This window comes from Rhinatrema bivittatum, chromosome 2 (genome assembly GCF_901001135.1).
Source record: "Rhinatrema bivittatum chromosome 2, aRhiBiv1.1, whole genome shotgun sequence".
NCBI classification, from domain to species: domain Eukaryota; kingdom Metazoa; phylum Chordata; class Amphibia; order Gymnophiona; family Rhinatrematidae; genus Rhinatrema; species Rhinatrema bivittatum.
The window spans coordinates 501007197-501026552 of record NC_042616.1 but is presented as its reverse complement, the minus strand read 5'-3'; the positions used below and the strand labels follow the sequence as shown (position 1 = coordinate 501026552).

General features: G+C 41.8%; 1 protein-coding gene across 7 annotated transcripts in view; it reads right to left on the bottom strand.

Moving 5' to 3' along the window:
* SYCP2L (synaptonemal complex protein 2 like) overlaps window positions 1-19356 on the bottom strand; it is a 240762-nt gene that overhangs the window by 138183 nt on the left and 83223 nt on the right. For 6 of the 7 annotated variants that reach the window (XM_029590656.1, XM_029590652.1, XM_029590654.1 and 3 more), the window contains exons 12-14: window positions 4261-4306; window positions 2008-2100; window positions 1790-1850 (exon numbers count right to left, since the gene is read on the bottom strand). In XM_029590656.1, the coding sequence (XP_029446516.1) occupies window positions 1790-1850; window positions 2008-2100; window positions 4261-4306 (200 nt within the window). The remainder of the gene's footprint in view (window positions 1-1789; window positions 1851-2007; window positions 2101-4260; window positions 4307-19356) is intronic. The other variant, XM_029590658.1, reaches the window with a different exon arrangement.

Sequence of the window (19356 nt, the reverse complement as noted above, 5' to 3'; positions counted from 1 at the left end):
AAGGAAAAACATTTGGCAAAAGCACAATGGGGAACACAGACAGTTAGTTTGGCAATCACATGTACATCACATCTGATATAGGAATGGTTAAGGAGAGGTTAACTTAAACCTAAAGATGAGAGGCTGATAATTTAAGCACAGAATGGTAAACTGTGAATAAGAGTTCACAGCCAAAGGGGGGAAAAAAGAAGTAAAACAGACCAATGTAGCTTCTATACAACAAAACAGTAAAGGGATATGTATCTCATTGGTGGGTGCAAGGCCTGTACACAGAAAAGAACAAGGTGGCATGGCTCATCCACTAGAAAATATGTAGACACTATCATCACTGAACCAGAACAGCACAAGATCATGACCTTGACAATTGCAAAGAATGAAGAAATAATTATCTGGGACATTCCCATTCTGATTGCTAAATTTAAAGGAAGAAAACCAGATGTTAAAAAAAAAAAAAAAAGCTCAGTGGCTTTGCTAGTAGAATTCAACAGCAAGTGATTGTGCTGCCAACATAAGGAAAAAGATCCTCAAGAACTTGGAAGTACAACCGAAGATGACAAAAAGTAACTGTGGTAGAAAAATAGTCTTTTAGTGTACTAGGCACCACTAACCTGGTTTAACAGAACTTCCAAGCATACCTTGATATGTTACTTGTATAGATTATATTCTGAAGGAAGCTCTGTTTGGCACATTGCAAGTATTAAGAAACTTGTTAGCAGTAAAATTAAGAGATTGAGATCTTATCCAACATACTCTGGCTTACAAGTGAGGTTCATGCCTATCAAGGTATGTGCAAATCAATATCATTTGGAGACATTACCCCGAAGAGCAGCCACACTACTTGTCAACTACTTTGAAATGGTATTGACGTAGGTTGCACCTACTGGGTGGAGCACTGCAGAGGTAGTTAGCACAGCCATAGAAGTTTGTATAAATGTTGTGTATGTTTATAGATTCCATTCTGCTTGCTTCAGGGATGAAATAGAACAAACCAGCAGGATGTGTGACAGACAGGAGGTTAGCTTGGAAATCATCTAGTGTTCTACAAGGGTAGTACAAGAGGAGGTCTACATGAGCTACATGGATCAGAGGTTGGTCGACTCCACAACTAGCAGGCCGAGAACGGGTGAGCACCTCCTTTTTGACAGGAGCGGCGGCTGTCAGCAGGTTTGACAGCTGATGCTCAATTTTGCTGGTGTTGGTTCTCGGACCCGCTGACAGCCATGGGTTCGGAAACCGGACGCCGGCAAAATTGAGCATCTGGTTTTCAACCCACGAGCCGCGGGCAGATTTTTAATTTTTTAATTTTTAATTATTTTTTTTTACTTTTGGGACCTCAGACTTAATATCGCCACGATATTAAGTCAAAGGGTGTACAGAAAAGCAGTGTTTACTGCTTTTCTGTACAGTTTCCCGGTGCTGAGAGAAATTAACGCCTACCTTTGGGTAGGCGTTAATTTCTGAAAGTCAAATGTGCGGCTTGGCTGCACATTTTACTTCTGAATAGCACGGGAATAACCAATAGGGCCATCAACATGCATTTGCAATGTGCAGGCGCTATTAGTTTCGGGGGGGGGGGGGGGGGGGTGTGGACGCGTGTTTTCGACACACTATTACCCCTTACTGAATAAGGAGTAAAGCTAGTGCATCGAAAACGCGTGTCCAACTGCGGGTTAACAGTGCACTCCACTGGAGCTGTACTGTATCGGCCTGTTGGTGAGGAAAGAAACAAATACAGTCCTCAATGGGGAAATGCAAAACAATGAAGACAATACCTGGATTGTATTCTTACCTTGTAAACTGTAACTATTGATAATTTCTTTCCCCAATCTGACTGAATCCCACAAAGGGCCCTATAAAGAAAGTTGAGAAGTGGAGGGACAGATTAAGACATATTAAACATACACACACATACATATATACATACACACAGATTACATATATATTTTTGTTTCACACTTTTTAAAAATTTACAGAACAAGCTTTTAAGATTTTTCTTTATGCTTTTACCTCCTTATTATTTATGTAAAAAGACACACTATTACTTCCAACATTGAAATCAATCCAGAATTTCTCCAATTTGTCATCAGCAGGCTTTGCAACCTGAACACAAACAAAAAATATAGTTTCTTTATTCTTCGAGAAGAAAATTGTTCTGATTTTCTAGTCTGGCATTTTTAAAATAAAATCTAAGAGCTCTTAACATCCAAACTATAAAACCTCTTTCTGGTATGCCATTATGCAAGTTAGGGTAGAAGGTAGCAAAACTGTTTTGATTAACAGGGAAATGAATTTGTGGCATGAAGGATGGAACCTTTAAGAAAAAATTCACAAACGTGAAGAAACCCTACTGAAAATAAGACTCGTCTGATGGCTAGCTCATTAAATGGTAGCTTTTAGTTACAAAACCCCAGATCTCCAGTTCAAGCTTAGGTGCCCTCAACTGGAAGCCCCTATATTCATGCTCTCTCCAAACACATACCACCTTCCAGAAGTGCCAGAACTGGGTTTACCTTGATGGGTTGATGACAAGTCTGAACAGCACAGAGAAAAATATCTGTTCCCATATACATGCTCAGATCCATATGCCTCTCCAAGTGGTATAATGGGCTTATTGTTTTGGTATCTAGGTTATAGTATTACCATATTCTCTTCAGTGTTTGACTTTTACTGCAGTGGACGGACTTCTGGATAGATGGAAAATAGGTCCTTATAGTACTCCTTTCAAGAGGGACACTTGAAATACTTGCTGAACCTTCTTGGTGGCAGGTAAGCTCAACTTGAAAGCCACTGGATTTAACTGGCTTGGTGATTTGGCATGGGCCCAAAAATGTATGTCTAATGTTTGGTGAAAGGCATATTTTAAGATGCATTAGACTGTCACACACATAAAACTGCTGAAAATCCTGACACTAGGTGATCTACTTGCATTTGGAAGTATTTTTCTATTTTGAGACAATTTACTGTTTCTGTATGGGCATCCTAAAATTGGCTTCATAATTCATTAGGGCTGTTACCAGAAGAGGACATATTAAGGTGTAATTATAGCGGGTAGAATCCAACATTTACAAAGATTGGTGCAACATATCAAATGGACCCTGCACATGGTTATTGATGAATATCTATGAGGACAGTCCCAGAGTGGAGCTAGCCTCTGAACCTATTAGTATATGCCAGAAGCTCCAACATAACAGTCTTGGTGAGGTGAAACAATTAAAGCTAGCCCATGACATAACTCTTAAGAGTGGAAGAGGAAATGAAGATTGGTGTGCCGCAGATGGGAACAGTGTCCAACCAGTATCTGGTCTAATCACATCCTTTGTGTTGATGGTTCTTCTCAGAAAGGATAAGCAAGTTCAAGCATGGTTTGTCTACATGAATTCCTTCTTATGTGGATGCCCAAGGCTGGTGCTCACCTGAATTCCTTAAAATGGGATGTTCACCACCTAAAAATTAGGTCTTAACCCACTGTAAAGAATGTGATTTTTCTGGAAGTATTAAAGTTGCTGGTGGCATCATTTTTCCTGCATTTTTTTTTTTTTTTTTTTTATAATCCGTTACCTTCCTCAGTCTAAAAAGAAGCCTATGATTGGGCAGCAACTTCCACAGTCCTTCAATAAAAGTATGTATTTAAGATTTTTTCGGGGGAGTTCAGGTTCTAGCAGTGTCACTTTTAATATTAATTGTTCTCCTAGCTCTCTATTCAGCTAGGTTGTGTTTGTTCAAGACAGTTCAAAGATGCTACTTTTTCTGAATTATAAGATTTCTAGTTTTTCTGCATGTAGTTAGGAATACACAAGAGGAAGCAAATTTTACTTCGGAGACCAAAACTGTGGCAACTAGGTGCTTCGTCTGTCCTATGATTTCCATGTAAACAAGTTTTAAATTATATATTTTTTTTATCCACCTTAAACTTTCAGCTTTTGTGTTGAGTAAGATTTCTATAAGTGCTTCCCCTACTCAGCTTTCAGATGGGTTGGCCATGACTGGCTGAAAGAAACAGAAGCTGTTTGCTGTCCAGTCTTGATTCATGAACTCTCCCTTGATCTCCCCTCTTAATTGCTGGACTATTAGGGGTCTTCTAGTGTAAAAAGTTTTTTCTTTTATTTAATCTATTTTCAGATGTTGGAATATCTGTATTATATATGCTTAGCAGTGTATTGCTTCTTCTCTGTTTTAGAAAGTATACAAATCATTTTTTCTTTTTTTTTTTCTTTTAAGTATACAAAATTCACTTATACAAAGTATACAAAAATCTCTTACCTCATCCATATCAGCAAAAGCAGTAATACAGGGAAAGGTATAAACACTGAAAAAAAAAATATACCTGCAGATTACAGTGACCCCAAAAGTACAAAAGTAACTAGATACCAACAGCAATACATTTAATATCCATGAATCTTCGCTGGTTTGATTGAAGCCTGCGTGAACATTAAATGACATACATTGTTACAACACTATGAAATTAGCCTTGAAATGGTCAAATGGCACATCTTACACATGAAACCTGCACATCTCTCAACCTGTTTTGTAACTTCCATTGCAAGGAAGGCGGGTGGTTTTGATCTTTAAACGTGCAATATCAGTTACTTTCACAACCACACGGAGTCTTTACAGGTTCTGATTATACGCATTATAAACCAACATAATTATGCAAAAATGTTATACGAGTTTTCAAAACGCCATAGGTTTGTGCAAATATTATATGGAGAAGGGCTTATGTGGCATTTTAAACCTCAAGTAAACAATATACAGATTGCTGGAACCATCTTCGGGTGAAAAGGGGTGAAGGATTGGAAAATTGGAGTGACTGCCCAGAGCTCCAGGCTTTTGGGAGGCCCTCATGCTGCTGAGGTAGCCTCACCACAATAATGTTTCCCGGTATCAGGCAAGGAAATAGTGTGACTACACAGTGGCGACATCAGCATGGCACAAGGGACATTAATTCTATCTGAAAAGGGGAGGAGGTAGGAGAACATCCCCACTCTTCAATCTTGGGGTGGGAGGGGGGGGGGGGCTCCAAGTGCTTAGCCCCATGCCCTGCACCAGAACTAACAAGATTCTGCAGTACAGACTATGGAAGTAAATAACTCTCTAAATAAGGGAGACTCCTGACAGCACCAAGGGGATGCAGAAGATTTCAGGATCAGAGATTTCCCTTCTAGGTCCTAAATCAGCTGAAGTATTCCAGACAATCTAAGGGTAAACTGCAAACCAAAAACTACTGTAATTGATCTTCTGGTATCTGATCTGCTTTATTATCTGCTCTGGCTATAGCAGCATCAACCACTGACTGGCTTAGTGAGATCTAGGTTAGTATTGTGTATTATGATTTCAAACTATCCGTAACCCTATGATAACTGTGTTTCTTTCATTGTTCATATCAAACTGGAAGAGTGAAATAGGAGTTTTGTTTACCTGGCATTTTTTCTTCTATTACAGCTCGCACCAGTCTGCACCTTTTCGTAGCACAGTAATACTCTGGGCTCGAGACGCATGCATGTAGGCAATGAAGATCTGACTAGACGTTTTATCCTGAAAACCTGCTGCATTGGTCCTAGATGCCAGTATGAAGCACTTGATAACATTACTATCTAAAAACAGAACTCTGAAAAGACTATATTAAAACAGACAATATCTTCATGTCAAAAGCATTTCTTTTTTTAAAATTATCAAAACATTAACAATTGATTTTAAAACATTTAAAAAATGGAATGAACCAAATTGGAGAAAAAGCGAGAGAAGTTGTAAAAACCTGATTTGGGGGGGGGGGGGGGGAAGAGGGGGGCAAATTCCATGCAGACTTGAGAGAGAACAAATAGAAAATGAATTATCACACAAGACAAGACAATTCCTGTTAGCATTCGGCCCCTCTATGTACTTTAGAAAATATGACAGCAGTGCATTAAAAGGAGGAATTGGGAGCAGCTTCAAGCAGTCTCCCTTCCAAAGGCTCCTTCTGCTAAAGATTACTTATCAAATCTGGGGTACCTTGCAAATTTTCTAGGCTGGATTGTGCCATTTCCGTACTGAAACTAACAATATTTATTTAAAAGTATTTGTTACCCAAGTGTTTGCAATATAAATCACCAGATTCAAGAATGTAAGTGGACAATTTTGGAGAAAGTGTTTTCCCATTGGTGAGTTGGGAACAGAGCCACTCGCCTTCTTCAACAGGAGCAAAAATGGATTTTTAAACTCCATACTGTGGTTCCTCGAGGACTCAATAAAGAGATTGAATGGATGGCATTTCATTGAAAGATCCATTTCAGTTCATTTTCAAAGGTTTACTGAGTGCTTGTTTTGCGGATAACATTTTGGACTTAAGTTCTCTTTCAGGTAATCTCTGGTAGTCCATTTAAAATTCTCATGAATGGAGCCATTACATCTATGTCATCACGTGGAAAATTTAAAAAGCTAGGCTTGGCACCACAGTTAAAATGCTGAATCCTTGGCGGGTGAAAACGCTATGTGAAGAAATGATTAGTCACTTCAGTCAATGTAAGTCTTTTTCCCATTATAAGTTTTTTCAATATTATCAAGACATTAAAGTATGCATTTACTGTTTTGCAGAAAATTAAAATGGGACTCAAAAGAAAAGAAGGAATTTTTTGGATTGAGTATATGCTGATTCCAGCCCCTGAAGCAGCAGTTTGCGAAACATGGTACCGTGTTGGGCATGAATTAACTTCAACAAATGGGGAAGTAGTGCACTTTAATAATTATAATTTTTTTGTAAAAATGCTTCAAAAAAAATTCTCAAAAAATTGGAGCAATGATTAAAAGTGTACCCCTTTGATTTATTGATAGAGCATAACGCAAGGCTCTAAAAGATATCAAAGTGAGGGGTTTATGTCTCAGATTATTCATTGTAATTTTTGGTGGATACATCATTTTTTTTATAAAGGCAGAATCTATAGCATTTTCCCCAGTATTTAAACAGATCTGTTCTTTTTTAAATTCTGACTTTTGGTTTAATTTTGGATCGATCCAAATAGTTTTTGGTCTAATTTTTCAGCTCACATTTTTGTTAATTATTGTCTGTGTGTTATTACAACAGAGTTTTATAAGAAGAAGGTTTGAATAAGTTCTTGGAGGGGAAATCCATTAACCGCTTTTACTCAAGTTGTCTTAGAGAATAGCCACTGCTATTTCTGGCATTAATAGCATAGGATCTACTTAGTGTTTAGGTACTTTTCAGGTACTTGTAGACTGGATTGGCCACTGTTTAAACAAATGTTGGGCTTGATGGACCCTTGGTCTGATCCAGTATGGCAATTTCTTATGTGCTTATGTTCTCGCTTTTTAAAAGGAGGAAATTAAATTCATTTGGATACTTTATCTCCAAAAGGACCATCTCCTTAAAGGTTGAGTAGTGTACCCTCTATGGGATGCACTAATAATTATGGGCCAATTATTGAATAAGAGAAATTAGATGGATTTCATTACAGGGATAATGGGTGAATATGCTGCTAATGGAGAGATTTCTATCACATATAGTGTAACCTGTTTTATTATAATTGACTTTAGGAGAGATACCTCGTGTGCAATCCCTACCAAAGGGTCCCTCTCATTATCAGTTACAGAGATAGATGGTTGAGCTTGATACCCTGTAGGGGCAAATGGGCTCTCACCAGTGGACTGAAGACCCTTGAGTGTACTCTAAACCCTAGGTAGCCAAGCACCAGTGATCGATCCTGCTGTGAGAAATGATAAAGACTAGAAGAGTCCTATTTTTTGATTGGAACTGGGGTTCACTGTTTCTTTGGGGAAAGTCATCCTTACTGGCTGTACTCAAAGTACAATGGATGAAGACCAGTGAGCCCATTCACAACCTGAATGTGGCAAGCACCTGTGACATTACAAATTCCAGTTAAGAAAGTGTGCCCACTTTAAGCTTTAAAGTTTTTTTGGACTCTGAGTTAAGTGGGGAAGTTTTGGATCCCCCTTCCCCACTTAGATTGCAGTGCTGTGGGGTAAAGCCTGAGGCCGCTGATTTTTCCCTAAGAGAAATCCCCAGGAAAAACAGAATCAAGGACAAAGGAACAACTATACTAAAGGAAGGAAGAACTTGAATCAGGTGGTTAGGGCTGTTCAGCTTGGAGAAGAGACGGCTGAGGGGGGATATGATAGAGGTGTTTAAAATCATGAGAGGTCTAGAATGGGTAGATGTGAATTGGTTATTTACTCTTTCAGATAATAGAAAGACTAGGGGGCATTCCATGAAGTTAGCATGTGGCACATTTAAAACTAATCTGAGAAAATTCTTTTTCACTCAGCGCACACAAACTCTGCAGTTAGTGTAGCTGGGTTTAAAAAAAGGTTTGGATAAATTCTTGGAAGAGAAGTCCATTACCTATTAATCAAGTTGACTTAGAAAATAGCCACTGCTATTGCTAGCATCAGTAGCATGGGATATACTTAGTTTTTTGATACTTGCCAGGTACTTGTAGCCTGGATTGGCAACTGTTGGAAACAGGATGCTGGGCTTGATGGACCCTTGGTCTGACCCAGTATGGCAATTTCTTATGTTCATAGGGGATCCTATCAAGGGACCAGGACAGGCTGGGTGTCCAAGGAAGGAAGATGTCTAAAAGGTAGGATTTTTGTAATGCAAAGTTAGGATTTTCCATTGTCTGGGCCATAAGCGAGAGTTTCCCCCCCCCCCCTCCCCCCATGGAAGGGAATTACCATTTCCTAAAAAAGGGGTCATATTTGACTGCGTTGAAACCCTGGACCCGTTCGTGAGGGACATGCCCCAAATGTAGAGGCTGGGGACTGAAGACCTGTTAGTTTCATCATCTTCTGAAGAGAGGCAGTGAGAGCACATTCACCTCAGAGGAGAATTTTTTAAATATTTTTCAGTAGTTTTTCTCCTTTTGGGTGTGTGGGTTTGGTTCCACTTCTCCTCCCTGGGAAGCTATAATAGCCAGTTTTCTTTTACTAGTCAAATCTCTCCGCCAGAAGGGTCGAATTCAACAGGAGTTCAGGAAGAAGGAAAAGATCTTGGAGACCCACAACTGGATCTCCACCCTTAGGACACAAGTTGGGGAGAAGAAAGAACTGGACATTTGGATCTAAGGTAGTTTTATTTTCTGTGATTTGGGGGATCTTCTCACACATTTGAGTTCTCTGCACGACTGGAACAACTTCACACTCAGCAAAGGAGATTTTAGCGAAATCCCAGAGTTTAAGGGAAAGGGACAGCCACACAGAGGAAGAAAATACAAAAGTTCAAAGGGTAAGTTCCCCAGCTAGAGCATAGTTTATGTAAACAGCAGCACATAACTTGGACATTTATTCAAGTTAAAAATCAGTAAATCTTTTTTGAACACCCACAACTGTGTCCAGCCTGTCTGTCCCTGCAGCACAGCATCACAGATCACAGAGTGACTAATACACACACACACCACTGGCCTGGGCCAATGTGGTCTGCCTTCATTCCCATAGAAAGAACCCACATCTTGGGGGCAAGCAAGAAGGGAAGAGTGTTAGAGGAGACAGCCCCAGAAATAAAGTTTGTGTGTATAGCCTGTGGAAACAGTGAAATCCATGAAAAAGGGGTTACTAAAAGGTTGGCTTTTTCTCTTCATTTTTGTGGTCTAATGAATACTATAAAGGAACTGACCCATCCCCAGCTAAGTGGGAGGGGAGGCCACAACTGGGGGGAGGTGCTTCACCTCTGGAGCAAAGGAGGGGAACAGAGACTGGGGAGGGGGGGGGGGGAGGGCACCAGCAAGCACAATTTAAAAGGTGGGCCAACCCAGCCCCAGCCTCCTCTTTCAGTAGTTTTGACTGCTCTCAGCTGCCTGGGCCAGCTCTCTCCATCCCGGTCCCTGCATCCTCCCTGGCTCCCGAGTAGATAGAGACCTCTTGCCTGCTGCTACGGTTATTGGATGGACCTGCAGACTGAGGTCCTTGTTTAAACTTAGCTATCCAGTAGCGAGGACCCTTTCCTGCGGTTGTGGGTAGGCTGTGGTGAGTTTGGAGCCAGATGGGTTTTTGGGCGGATGTGCATGAACTGGGGCTGATGGGAGTAGCTGGGGGAGCTTTGCTCATCTTGGCAGCAGGGAGCACTAGGACCTTCACCTGCAGGCTGCCATGTGGCACTGACTCATGTATTAAAGAAAAAAAAAAGGGGGGGGAGGGAAATTCGAGGACAGGGTTGGGAATCACTGTGTTAGACAAAGGTGCCTTTTTCTTCTCCAAGACTGGTCTCTCATTTGGCTGCATAGCAAATTGGGCAATCTTCTTCCTTGCTATAGTATCCTTCCTGAAACAATGCTGGAAACCATACAACATGATTCTGTGCTTGTGCTATACCCCAGCATTGCTGGTTATCACAACATTCTCACCATGCTTTTTAGGTTGTGAATTGCCTTCGGGCATACGGCTGCTAATATGACTAAGGCTGCACGATGACGACTGGATTTTTACACCCACAGCAACAGCCTTTTCAATATGCACAATGTTGGATACCCTGTTGCATTGTGTCTACTCTTCTGTCCATCCCTGTATTGCTCACCAGGTATCATGGGACACCAGTCTAGGGCATGACACTTACCCATACTCATTCTTAGAGGTGATTTTTTGAATGGTTAATCTTTGCTCCTGCTCAAGAGGTGAATGAGCAAGCATTAGAGATCCTGAAAACCTATGCAGAACCATGGCAGATGCGTCAATGCATCTCAGGCCTTCCAGCATACTTTCCGGACTCTGCATGAGATTTCATAGCTAGCATGTCTTTGTGCCATCTGCTGTGGCTCTTGCAATCTTGCACTTATGGATGTGGTTCTTTCCTGTATGAGAGTTCTATGCTTGCATCTCACTTAATGTGTCCATGCTTATCTCATAACCTGCCTTTGCCTTAGTAGACCAGACATGGACCACAAGAGAGTAGGGATGTGCAGAAGGAAAAAATTTGTTTTGTTTTTCGTTTCGTGGGACCACAATTCATTTCATTAGTTTCATAGGGGGGGAAAACAATTCGTTTATTAGTTTAATTCATTTTTCATTTGCCATTAAAGTCAATGGGGGAAGTATTTGCAGCCTATTTTTGGCTGCAGAATTGGGGTTTTCTTATCAATTCTGATGAAACTTCTGAGGAGCAATCATCAGAATGAGAAAAGAGCTCCGAGGTACTTAGACTGTGGCAAAGTGGCACCAGAGTGGCATGAATAGTCTAAGGCACAGTAAAGGGTCAAAGGGGTACCAGGAGTGGCAAGAATGCTTTAATAGAGGTGCAAAGCAGCAACGAGAGTGTCAAAAACACACCACAGCTTCAAAAGAGAGCACCAATAAGAGTTGCATCAACCCTCGAAGGCAGTACGACAAGTGGCATCAACATCCTACAGCACAATGAAGGGGGAACATAGCAAGCAGAAAAAGTGTCAGAAAAAACCACAAGGCGCCGATAAAGGGACAAAGCAGCAGAAAGACTAGCATCAACACACTGAGAAACCATGATAGTGGCAAGAACACCACACGGAGTAAAGTGAGTCATCTGGCAGAAAGGCAGAGTGGCAGAAAGTTGATAGGGGCAAGGCAGGCAGGCAGAGCAGAGGTAGTCAGGTCCCTGTGGTTTTGATAGGGGCAAGACAGGCTGGCAGAGCTAAGGTAGTCAGGTCACTGTGGTGTTGATAGGGGAAAGACAAGGAGGCAAGACAAGATGAGGCTCAGCCCACAGATGGTGTTAGGCCAGTAATAATGGCCCCCAGCGCGCCGGGACCAGGTCTTCTCGGAGTTGGGCTGTTTGTGAATACAGCCGAAAGTGGGTGGTAAACTCCATCTAAGGCTAAATACCGGCATGAGACAGATAGTCAACAAGTACCTCAATAAAAAAAAGTGCAGTAAAAAAAAAGGCCTGGCTGCCTGGCAGGCACAGCAGCAAAAAAGAACAAATCTTCCTCAGCAGTAGAAAATTAATTGTAGCAAACTAGCAATAGCAATTGAATAAAGATTTGAGATACTCAGAGAGCTCAAACAGCAAACAAGCTTCTCAGATAGAACCCAAGAAGAGGGGAGCGGGGTGAAGGGGGCCGGGGCCCCCTGCATGCGGCACGACTGTCAACTGGGGCATACTGTCCATCCGACCCATCTTGAAACACAGACCAAGGAGTCTAACACACATGCTAGGACCTGAAACATGATGAACTATGCCTGGGTGGGGTGGAGCTGCTACGGGTGCAGATCTTCATGGTAGTAGCAAATATTCAAACAAGAGCCCCTGGGAGAGTTCCCTTTCCTTTGTGCAGGAAAGGGCTCCCTAGAATGGGTTCTCCCCTAGAGTGTGGTGGTTCTGTTGGCATCTAGTCAGCTCTCACTGGTCTTTTAAAATCTGGTGGACGTAGCAGATATACAAATGAGAATTTTGAAGGCCGAGGAGGTTTCCATGTGAACAGCGGTTCAGCATGTGTCAACGGGTGTTAAGGGATAGGCGACACACAGGGAGAGTTCCCTTTCATTTGTGCAGGTGTGTTGTGGTTTGATCTGTCACTTCTTCCTGAACTGGTTCACTGCCAGGAAAAAATGGCATCTTTTTCATTTGTGAAAGATAATTCGACAGAGGATGCTTTTACAGCAATAGAGACTGCCATTTGTGAAGCAAGAATTGAGCTGGAGATTATTTGTGAATACCCAGAAGCTATTAACTGTACTTATGCACTTCAGCTGATGACAAAGGAACTTGAATAGCTCTCAGAAATAAGAAAACTGCTACTCAAGTCCAAATCTACAATATCAACCTATATTGACTTTGTACCCTACACAGTGCCTCTGTAAACTATGGGAACACAGAAGGCGAGCTAGAGTACAACTACCACCAGTTTTCTATAGTACTATAAATATTAATGTTGGCACCTAAGAAAGATTTAGGGAAAATGGCCCATATTATGAAGGCCATGAAAACTATTGAGCATATGAAATATGCAAGCTCCAAACAACTTAAGTCAGCTTTTTATGTTCTTACATTCCAAATGTTGCAAAACAGGAAAAATAATTTTCTCAAAAGTAGTGATGCACAAATATATGAAACTGAAATTAGAGATACTAGAACTAAACTCAGACAGGCACAGCGTTTGGGGTCAGGCCCTTGTAGTGATGTAAGGGCTGGATGGACAGGCACAGCGGTTGAGGTCAGGTACATGTGCTGATATTATCTGGAGCATATGAGGCAGTTGGAGCTGCTGCAAAGCTTTAAATTGCTTTTATTCATCTTGCCATTCACAGGGAAAATCTGGAAACCCAAGCAAAGGCATGTTTATTTTCACACACACTAGCATTTCCATCAACTCTGGTGGCAGCTTTGAGCGATGAGGGCTCATGATATCCCCTGTCATTGAAAATACACGTTCGCTGGGCACACTGGTTGGTGGACATGACAGATATCACTGAGCCACTTTGGCTAAGTATGGCCAGACAGTGGACTTGTGTGCCCAATATGCCAGTGGATCTGTCTGCATGTCCTCTACAGGATCTGTGAGATACCGTGTCACTGACATTTGTGCTGGTGTCTCCTTTGTTTGGTTGGGCTGAGAGTCCTTCTTGCCAGCTGCTTTCGCTCTAGCCGGTTCCAAAACAGATGATTTTTTAGGGGCAACATGGCTTTGGCGTACTGAAGTGGAGGAGGAAGTACTAGGTGTCGCTGACAGTTCTGCTCCTGCTTCGGCTTGCACTACTCTCTGAAGTGCCCGCTGTTTCCTCCTCTGCTTCATGCCTAACCTGTCTCTGCCTATGGCGATCCTGTTCATGGATGTTTACTAACAACAGGTTCTTCACAAATGTGAGACAATCGTACTGTAAGACGAGTTTCCCTTTCACACGGGGATCACAGACTGTGGTGAGCAAGTAAGTGTGGTCTTTTGTTAAAGGTCCTAATCTCTCTTGCACCTGCTTCTGCAAAAAGTACAGACAATTCAGCACCTCTGCTGTCATTCCCTCTTCCTGTTTAAAGCCCTCCAAATTTTCCTCCAGAAAATTAACTATAGGGATGTCCGCCAAGGTGCCACTTCTGGAACTCAGCTCCTCCGTAGCATCCTTGAAGGGCTGCAGGATTTTTACCAGCTGATTCATGACTAACCAATCATGATACCCTAGGGGACTCTGCACACCTATATCCATTTCCACAGAAAAGTCATAAAGGGGCATCTGCTGCTCTACTAACCTCTGCAGTATCACATAGGCGGGATTTCACCAGGTGCCAATGTCTTGAATGAGATGCTTGTGAGGCATCCTCAAATCAGTCTGCTTTTCATGGAGAACCTGTCCCGCCTTCACACTTCTGTGGAAGTGCGCTGCTATGTTCCTGCACTTGTGTATTAACATATGCAGGTATTCATTCTCTTGGTGATTGGACTCCAAGCCCAGAGCTGACTTCACTACCGGGTGCAGAGTGTGTGCAAAACATCGGATGTTCTGAAAGCCCCCATCAGATTTTGCCTTTATCATGTTTGCACCATTGTCTGTGACAAAGAACCCTGCCTGAAGATTCCTGTCTCTCTGGTATAACTGCCAGCCCGCCAGCATCTGTCTGATGCATGTTAGAATATTGGCTGAGGTATGGGCCTCGTCCGTCAGGTGGGTGTGCAGTAAAGCCCACCTCCACTCTGATACTTGTTCACTAATAGAGCTGCTGCCTGCCCCTGCCTCAGCCAGGTCCCACCAGTGTGCTGTCAGGGAGACGCAAGAGTGTGCAGCATTCATGGTGGTCCAGATATCACAGGTGAAATGCACACTCCCCTCTGCCTTAGCTAGCAGCGCTTGTATGTGACTGCGACACTGATTGTACAGGCTGGGGATGACCTTTCTGCTAAATGTGGTTCTGGAGGGGACTTTGTAATTTGGAACTAAGACCTTCAGAAATGCTTGAAACCCACATTCTCCACTACTTGCAAGAGCTGGTCATCAAGGTTCAATCATTTCCCCAATGCTCCTGGTTACAAACTTTGAGGCTGTCTGCCTCCTTCCCCAGGATAGCGTTACTGAACACCACCCCATTTTCTCCATGGTGGGATGTTGCTTCTGACACATGGCAGGGGGCTGCTTGTGCCGCCTGACTGCTAGAAGGGGCTGAGGGCATGGGGTGACTCTGCTCCTTTTCAACCACTTTACGCTGCCTGGAAAAAGATGTCAGTACTGTTGGTTGTTGCTTCTGCATATGATGCATCATGCCAAAAAAGTTAGATGTCCCATTTGCTTGCCTCTGCTAATATGCCTGGCACAGTTATTACACTGAGCAAAATGTGGGTCCTCCGTCACTTTAAAGTGGCTCCAGATCGCAGATGTCTTTCGTAATCTCTTCTCTATAGTCTTTGGGGTGGATGCTGGCACTGGAGTTGAAGTAGTGGGTTCACCCTGAGAAGCCAGGGGCATCAGTCACACTCTGTGCCTGCACCGACTGCTATTCCTCCTCATTATCATCAGTTTCATCTTTCCCCCCCCCAGCACTGGTGGAGGCTAAGATAGAACTAACTAATCCTCCTAAACCTTCTTCAGCTATTACTTCTTCCATTTCTGATGATGAGAATCCCACACAAGATGATTCTTCATCGGAATCAGAAGTAAACAGTGCCTGTGCTACATTGTCAGCACTAACTAGAGTGTCGCACTGCTGTTTTTGGGTCTCACCCTTTTGTCTTGCACGACTCACCCTCCCCTTCCTTCATCTCCAAAACAACAGGGTCAGAAACAGGTGATGGCGGTGCATCATCTTTAAATTTCAGTTATTTCCGGATGGAACTGCCTGCCCCTCCAGAGATTTTAGATTGGAACAGCTCCCTTTTTAACTTTAATGGGAGACTGGCACTGCCTTTTGACGTGCCTCCTCTGCCAGTCCCAATCACTCGTCTACCTTTCCATGACATCATGGATCTAATGTTACTGCTTACTTGGGATTTCAATTAAAAGAATTAGTTCTTTATTGGTGACTGAACACCTCTGTACCAATATATGTGAGTGTGGAAAACTACACACACACACAGAAAAGACTGGAAGCCTGAGCAAGCCCAATTCCTACAGTGATGCTGCTTGTTCTTTGAAAATACCAACTCCCAGACAGCCACTGCAACTCTCACTATCTCCCACCCACACCACCCAAACCCTGCCTGCAACCTACCTCAGGGGGGTAAGATCAGCAGCAAAATACCACTGCTGGCAGCTTGTCTCAGTGGGAGATACAGAGACAGAGAGTTCAATAAAAAAAAAAAGTGCAGTAAAAAAAACCTGGCTGGCACAATAGCAAAAACGAACAAATATCTTTTTCAATGGAAAATTCTATCAAAGTAGCAAGTAATAGCAATTGAATATAGATTTGACACTCAGAGGCTAGCTCTGAGTACAGCAATTTTCAACCTCCTCAGACAAAAGCCAAGAAGAAAGTATGTGGCGTCCCACGTTCTATGCTTGCTTAAGGTAGAAATACAGCAGGAACAGCATCACAGAGCACTGAGAGCAGCGATTGGCTGAATTAGAAAAATGCTTCACTCTGATACGTTGGCATTCTGGTCTCCTTGCCAATCTGTCTGACCCACTCTATGACAGGGCTGTGAGGTCACTTATGACTCACAGGAAAGGGCTGGTTGTTGCTATGGATACTCCCACATGGCCTTCTCTTATTTCAAACGGCTGCTAAGAAAGCATGAACCAAAAGAATGAAACTAATATGATATGTTTCATTCGTGGGGGATTGCCATGCATTTCGCCGACCCACGAATCAAACGAACAGGGACCTATTCGTAGCAGATTGCACATTCGTTGAAAACAAATGCACATCCCTACAAGACACGTAGTATGAGTTAAGGGCATCCCTGCAACAGCCAAAAGGTGGGTTATGACATCCAGCACTATAGAATTCTTCCCTCTCTGCAGGAGCATCATTAACATACTGTGGATGATGCATAGGCCTTAGGCTTCATACGTCTTGTATTACAGTTAATGTTGGCAGCCATGTATGTGGGTGTGATTCAGCACAATCGTCCATCTGTGGATGGAGCTCTGATATCGCTGCTGTACCATGAAGCATTTTTATGGCAATATTGTGGTTCTACAAAGTTGGGGCCTTGACTATCTTTACTGCTATAAGATGCAATGATGTTTTTGGGATTGTGTTCACAGCTAGGTTACTGGGGAGGCTACAGCAAGCAAAGTGTCACTACCATGGGCTTGTGAAAGGGCTGGCACATCCTGGGCTGCACAGCAAGTGCAACACAATGAAATAAGGTAGCCAGGCAGAAAACAACAGTTAGCCTAGTATTCCTGCTCCTACATTGCATTGGTGGGTGAGAGCGAGATGATTTGGCTGTGAAATCTTTGGTTTTGATGTCAGGGATTGGCCTGCTTACCACCCAAAATAAAAGTTGGCATACTTAATGAATAGCCTCTTACTCTTTGTCAGACCAGGTCATATTGCACCAGAATCAAATGGCAGGACATGGAGAAGAAATAATTCAGGATGAACTCTTTAGTGGAGTAGCCTAGTGGTTAGAGCAGTGGGCTACAAACCAGTGCTCAAATCCCACTCCTGCAAGTCACTTTACCCTCCCATTGTCTCATGTACAAACTTCATTGTAAGCCCTCTGGTTATAGGAAAATACCTTACTGCCTGAATGTAATCTGCTTTGAAAAGTGGAATATAAAATCAAATAAAAGTAAAATTGAGGGGTGAGACTTTGATGGTCCTGCATCTCCAGCAGGTGAGGGTGTGGTCACACATGGGATTGAGAATATGTTTAGTAACTGAAATGTATATAATTGACCTATGTTGCAGCCATCATCATACAATAACGATCTTTTCAAATAACGGTGTGACAAGAGTTGTCTCTTACAAATGTGATAGGTATAAATTGGGGTGGCGGTCACACCTGAAACGGTGTGACCACCTACATTTGATTATGTTTTCTTGATTACTAGTACATTCTTATAATAAAGCTATAGTTTTAAATTTAAAGTTTAAAAAAAAATGTTGATGCTATCCTGCTGGCTATGGCAATGGCCATGTGTACGTCAACGTCCTTATGAAAGCTGAAGTAGATGCATCAAGATGAATTTTATTAATTTTGTAATAGTTTCCAGTGTGTATTGGTGGCCCAGGGTGGATGCCTTTAGAAATTTGTCACATGCAGTTATGCCATCTGCAAAGAGAATGTTGGTGTATAGCGATTCTACATACTTTGGCAGGTGGTGACTTTTCAATGCTCTTTAACATGTTCAGAATGTCTGTGGTGCTTTATAGTAAGATGTTTTGTGTTGTGCACCAAGAGTTTGAGCATCCCCTCTATAAGTCCAGATATTTCCTCTATAAGTATACCAATAATGGACATACTTGGTCTGCACGTGTTCCCGGTTTGTGGATTTAAGGTAGCACTAGAAGGAGGGGTTGGAATCAGGGTTTGCCGCTGAAATCATACTTGCTCTGGATAGGTATTAAGACTTTTCAATAGATTAGTGTATTGGGTAGATAGCTCAGTCAGTTTCACACATCTTCCTTCTACAGATGTGTGTGACCGTAACTACCACAAACCCCCCTTTGTTGGCTCATTTGATGAACATTTTTGGGTTGTGTAGACTCTTTATAGCAGCCAAACCACTTCATCCAAGTAGTAAAAGTAGAAAGGGTCTTCTAGAATTAATTTTAATAAATAAATGTGGATGAGCATTTTTAATTTTGTAAACTTCTGAAATTGTACTTATTCAATTAAAACTGAAACTGAAAACTGAAAACCTTTTGGTAATTGTACAGAACACAGTGCTCTATTTTTAACGGCCAAGATCACCGCAGCTACAACTTTAAAGCCCTTGCCATACAATGGGCAATATTTTCAAAAGCATTTACACACTTAAAACTGTTTTACATGGGTAAATGCACTTTACCCATGCAAATGTTACAATATATGCCCAATTGGCAGTATGTTTTACTTTAAGAGCACTCAATGTAACTGGCTTTTGAAAATTGCTACAATAGTATGTTATATTTACATATATAACTTCTCTCAGAATTCACCTAAGTTTAATTTTCTCTCCTTTTTATTTTAATGCTTTGTGTAGAAATAAGGAGCAATATCTTGGTTAGTTATTTGTTTATTTAAAGTTTTTCTAGACCGGCATTCGTTGGAAACATCATATCGGTTTACACAAACATAAAATCGAATATGCTTTACATTGGAACAAAGTTGAGAACATGAAAATAACTGGGGAGGGGTTGGCTACAAAGTGGGAGAAACTGGTTATAAAAGTTACTAATTGATGTAATTAAGTAACTTGATGTTAAAATAATTTACTTTAATAAAGGGCCTCAGTAGCTTAGTGTATAGTAATTTTAGGTCTGATAAGCTTTATAGCCTTGAACAAATTAAATATACAAGAAAA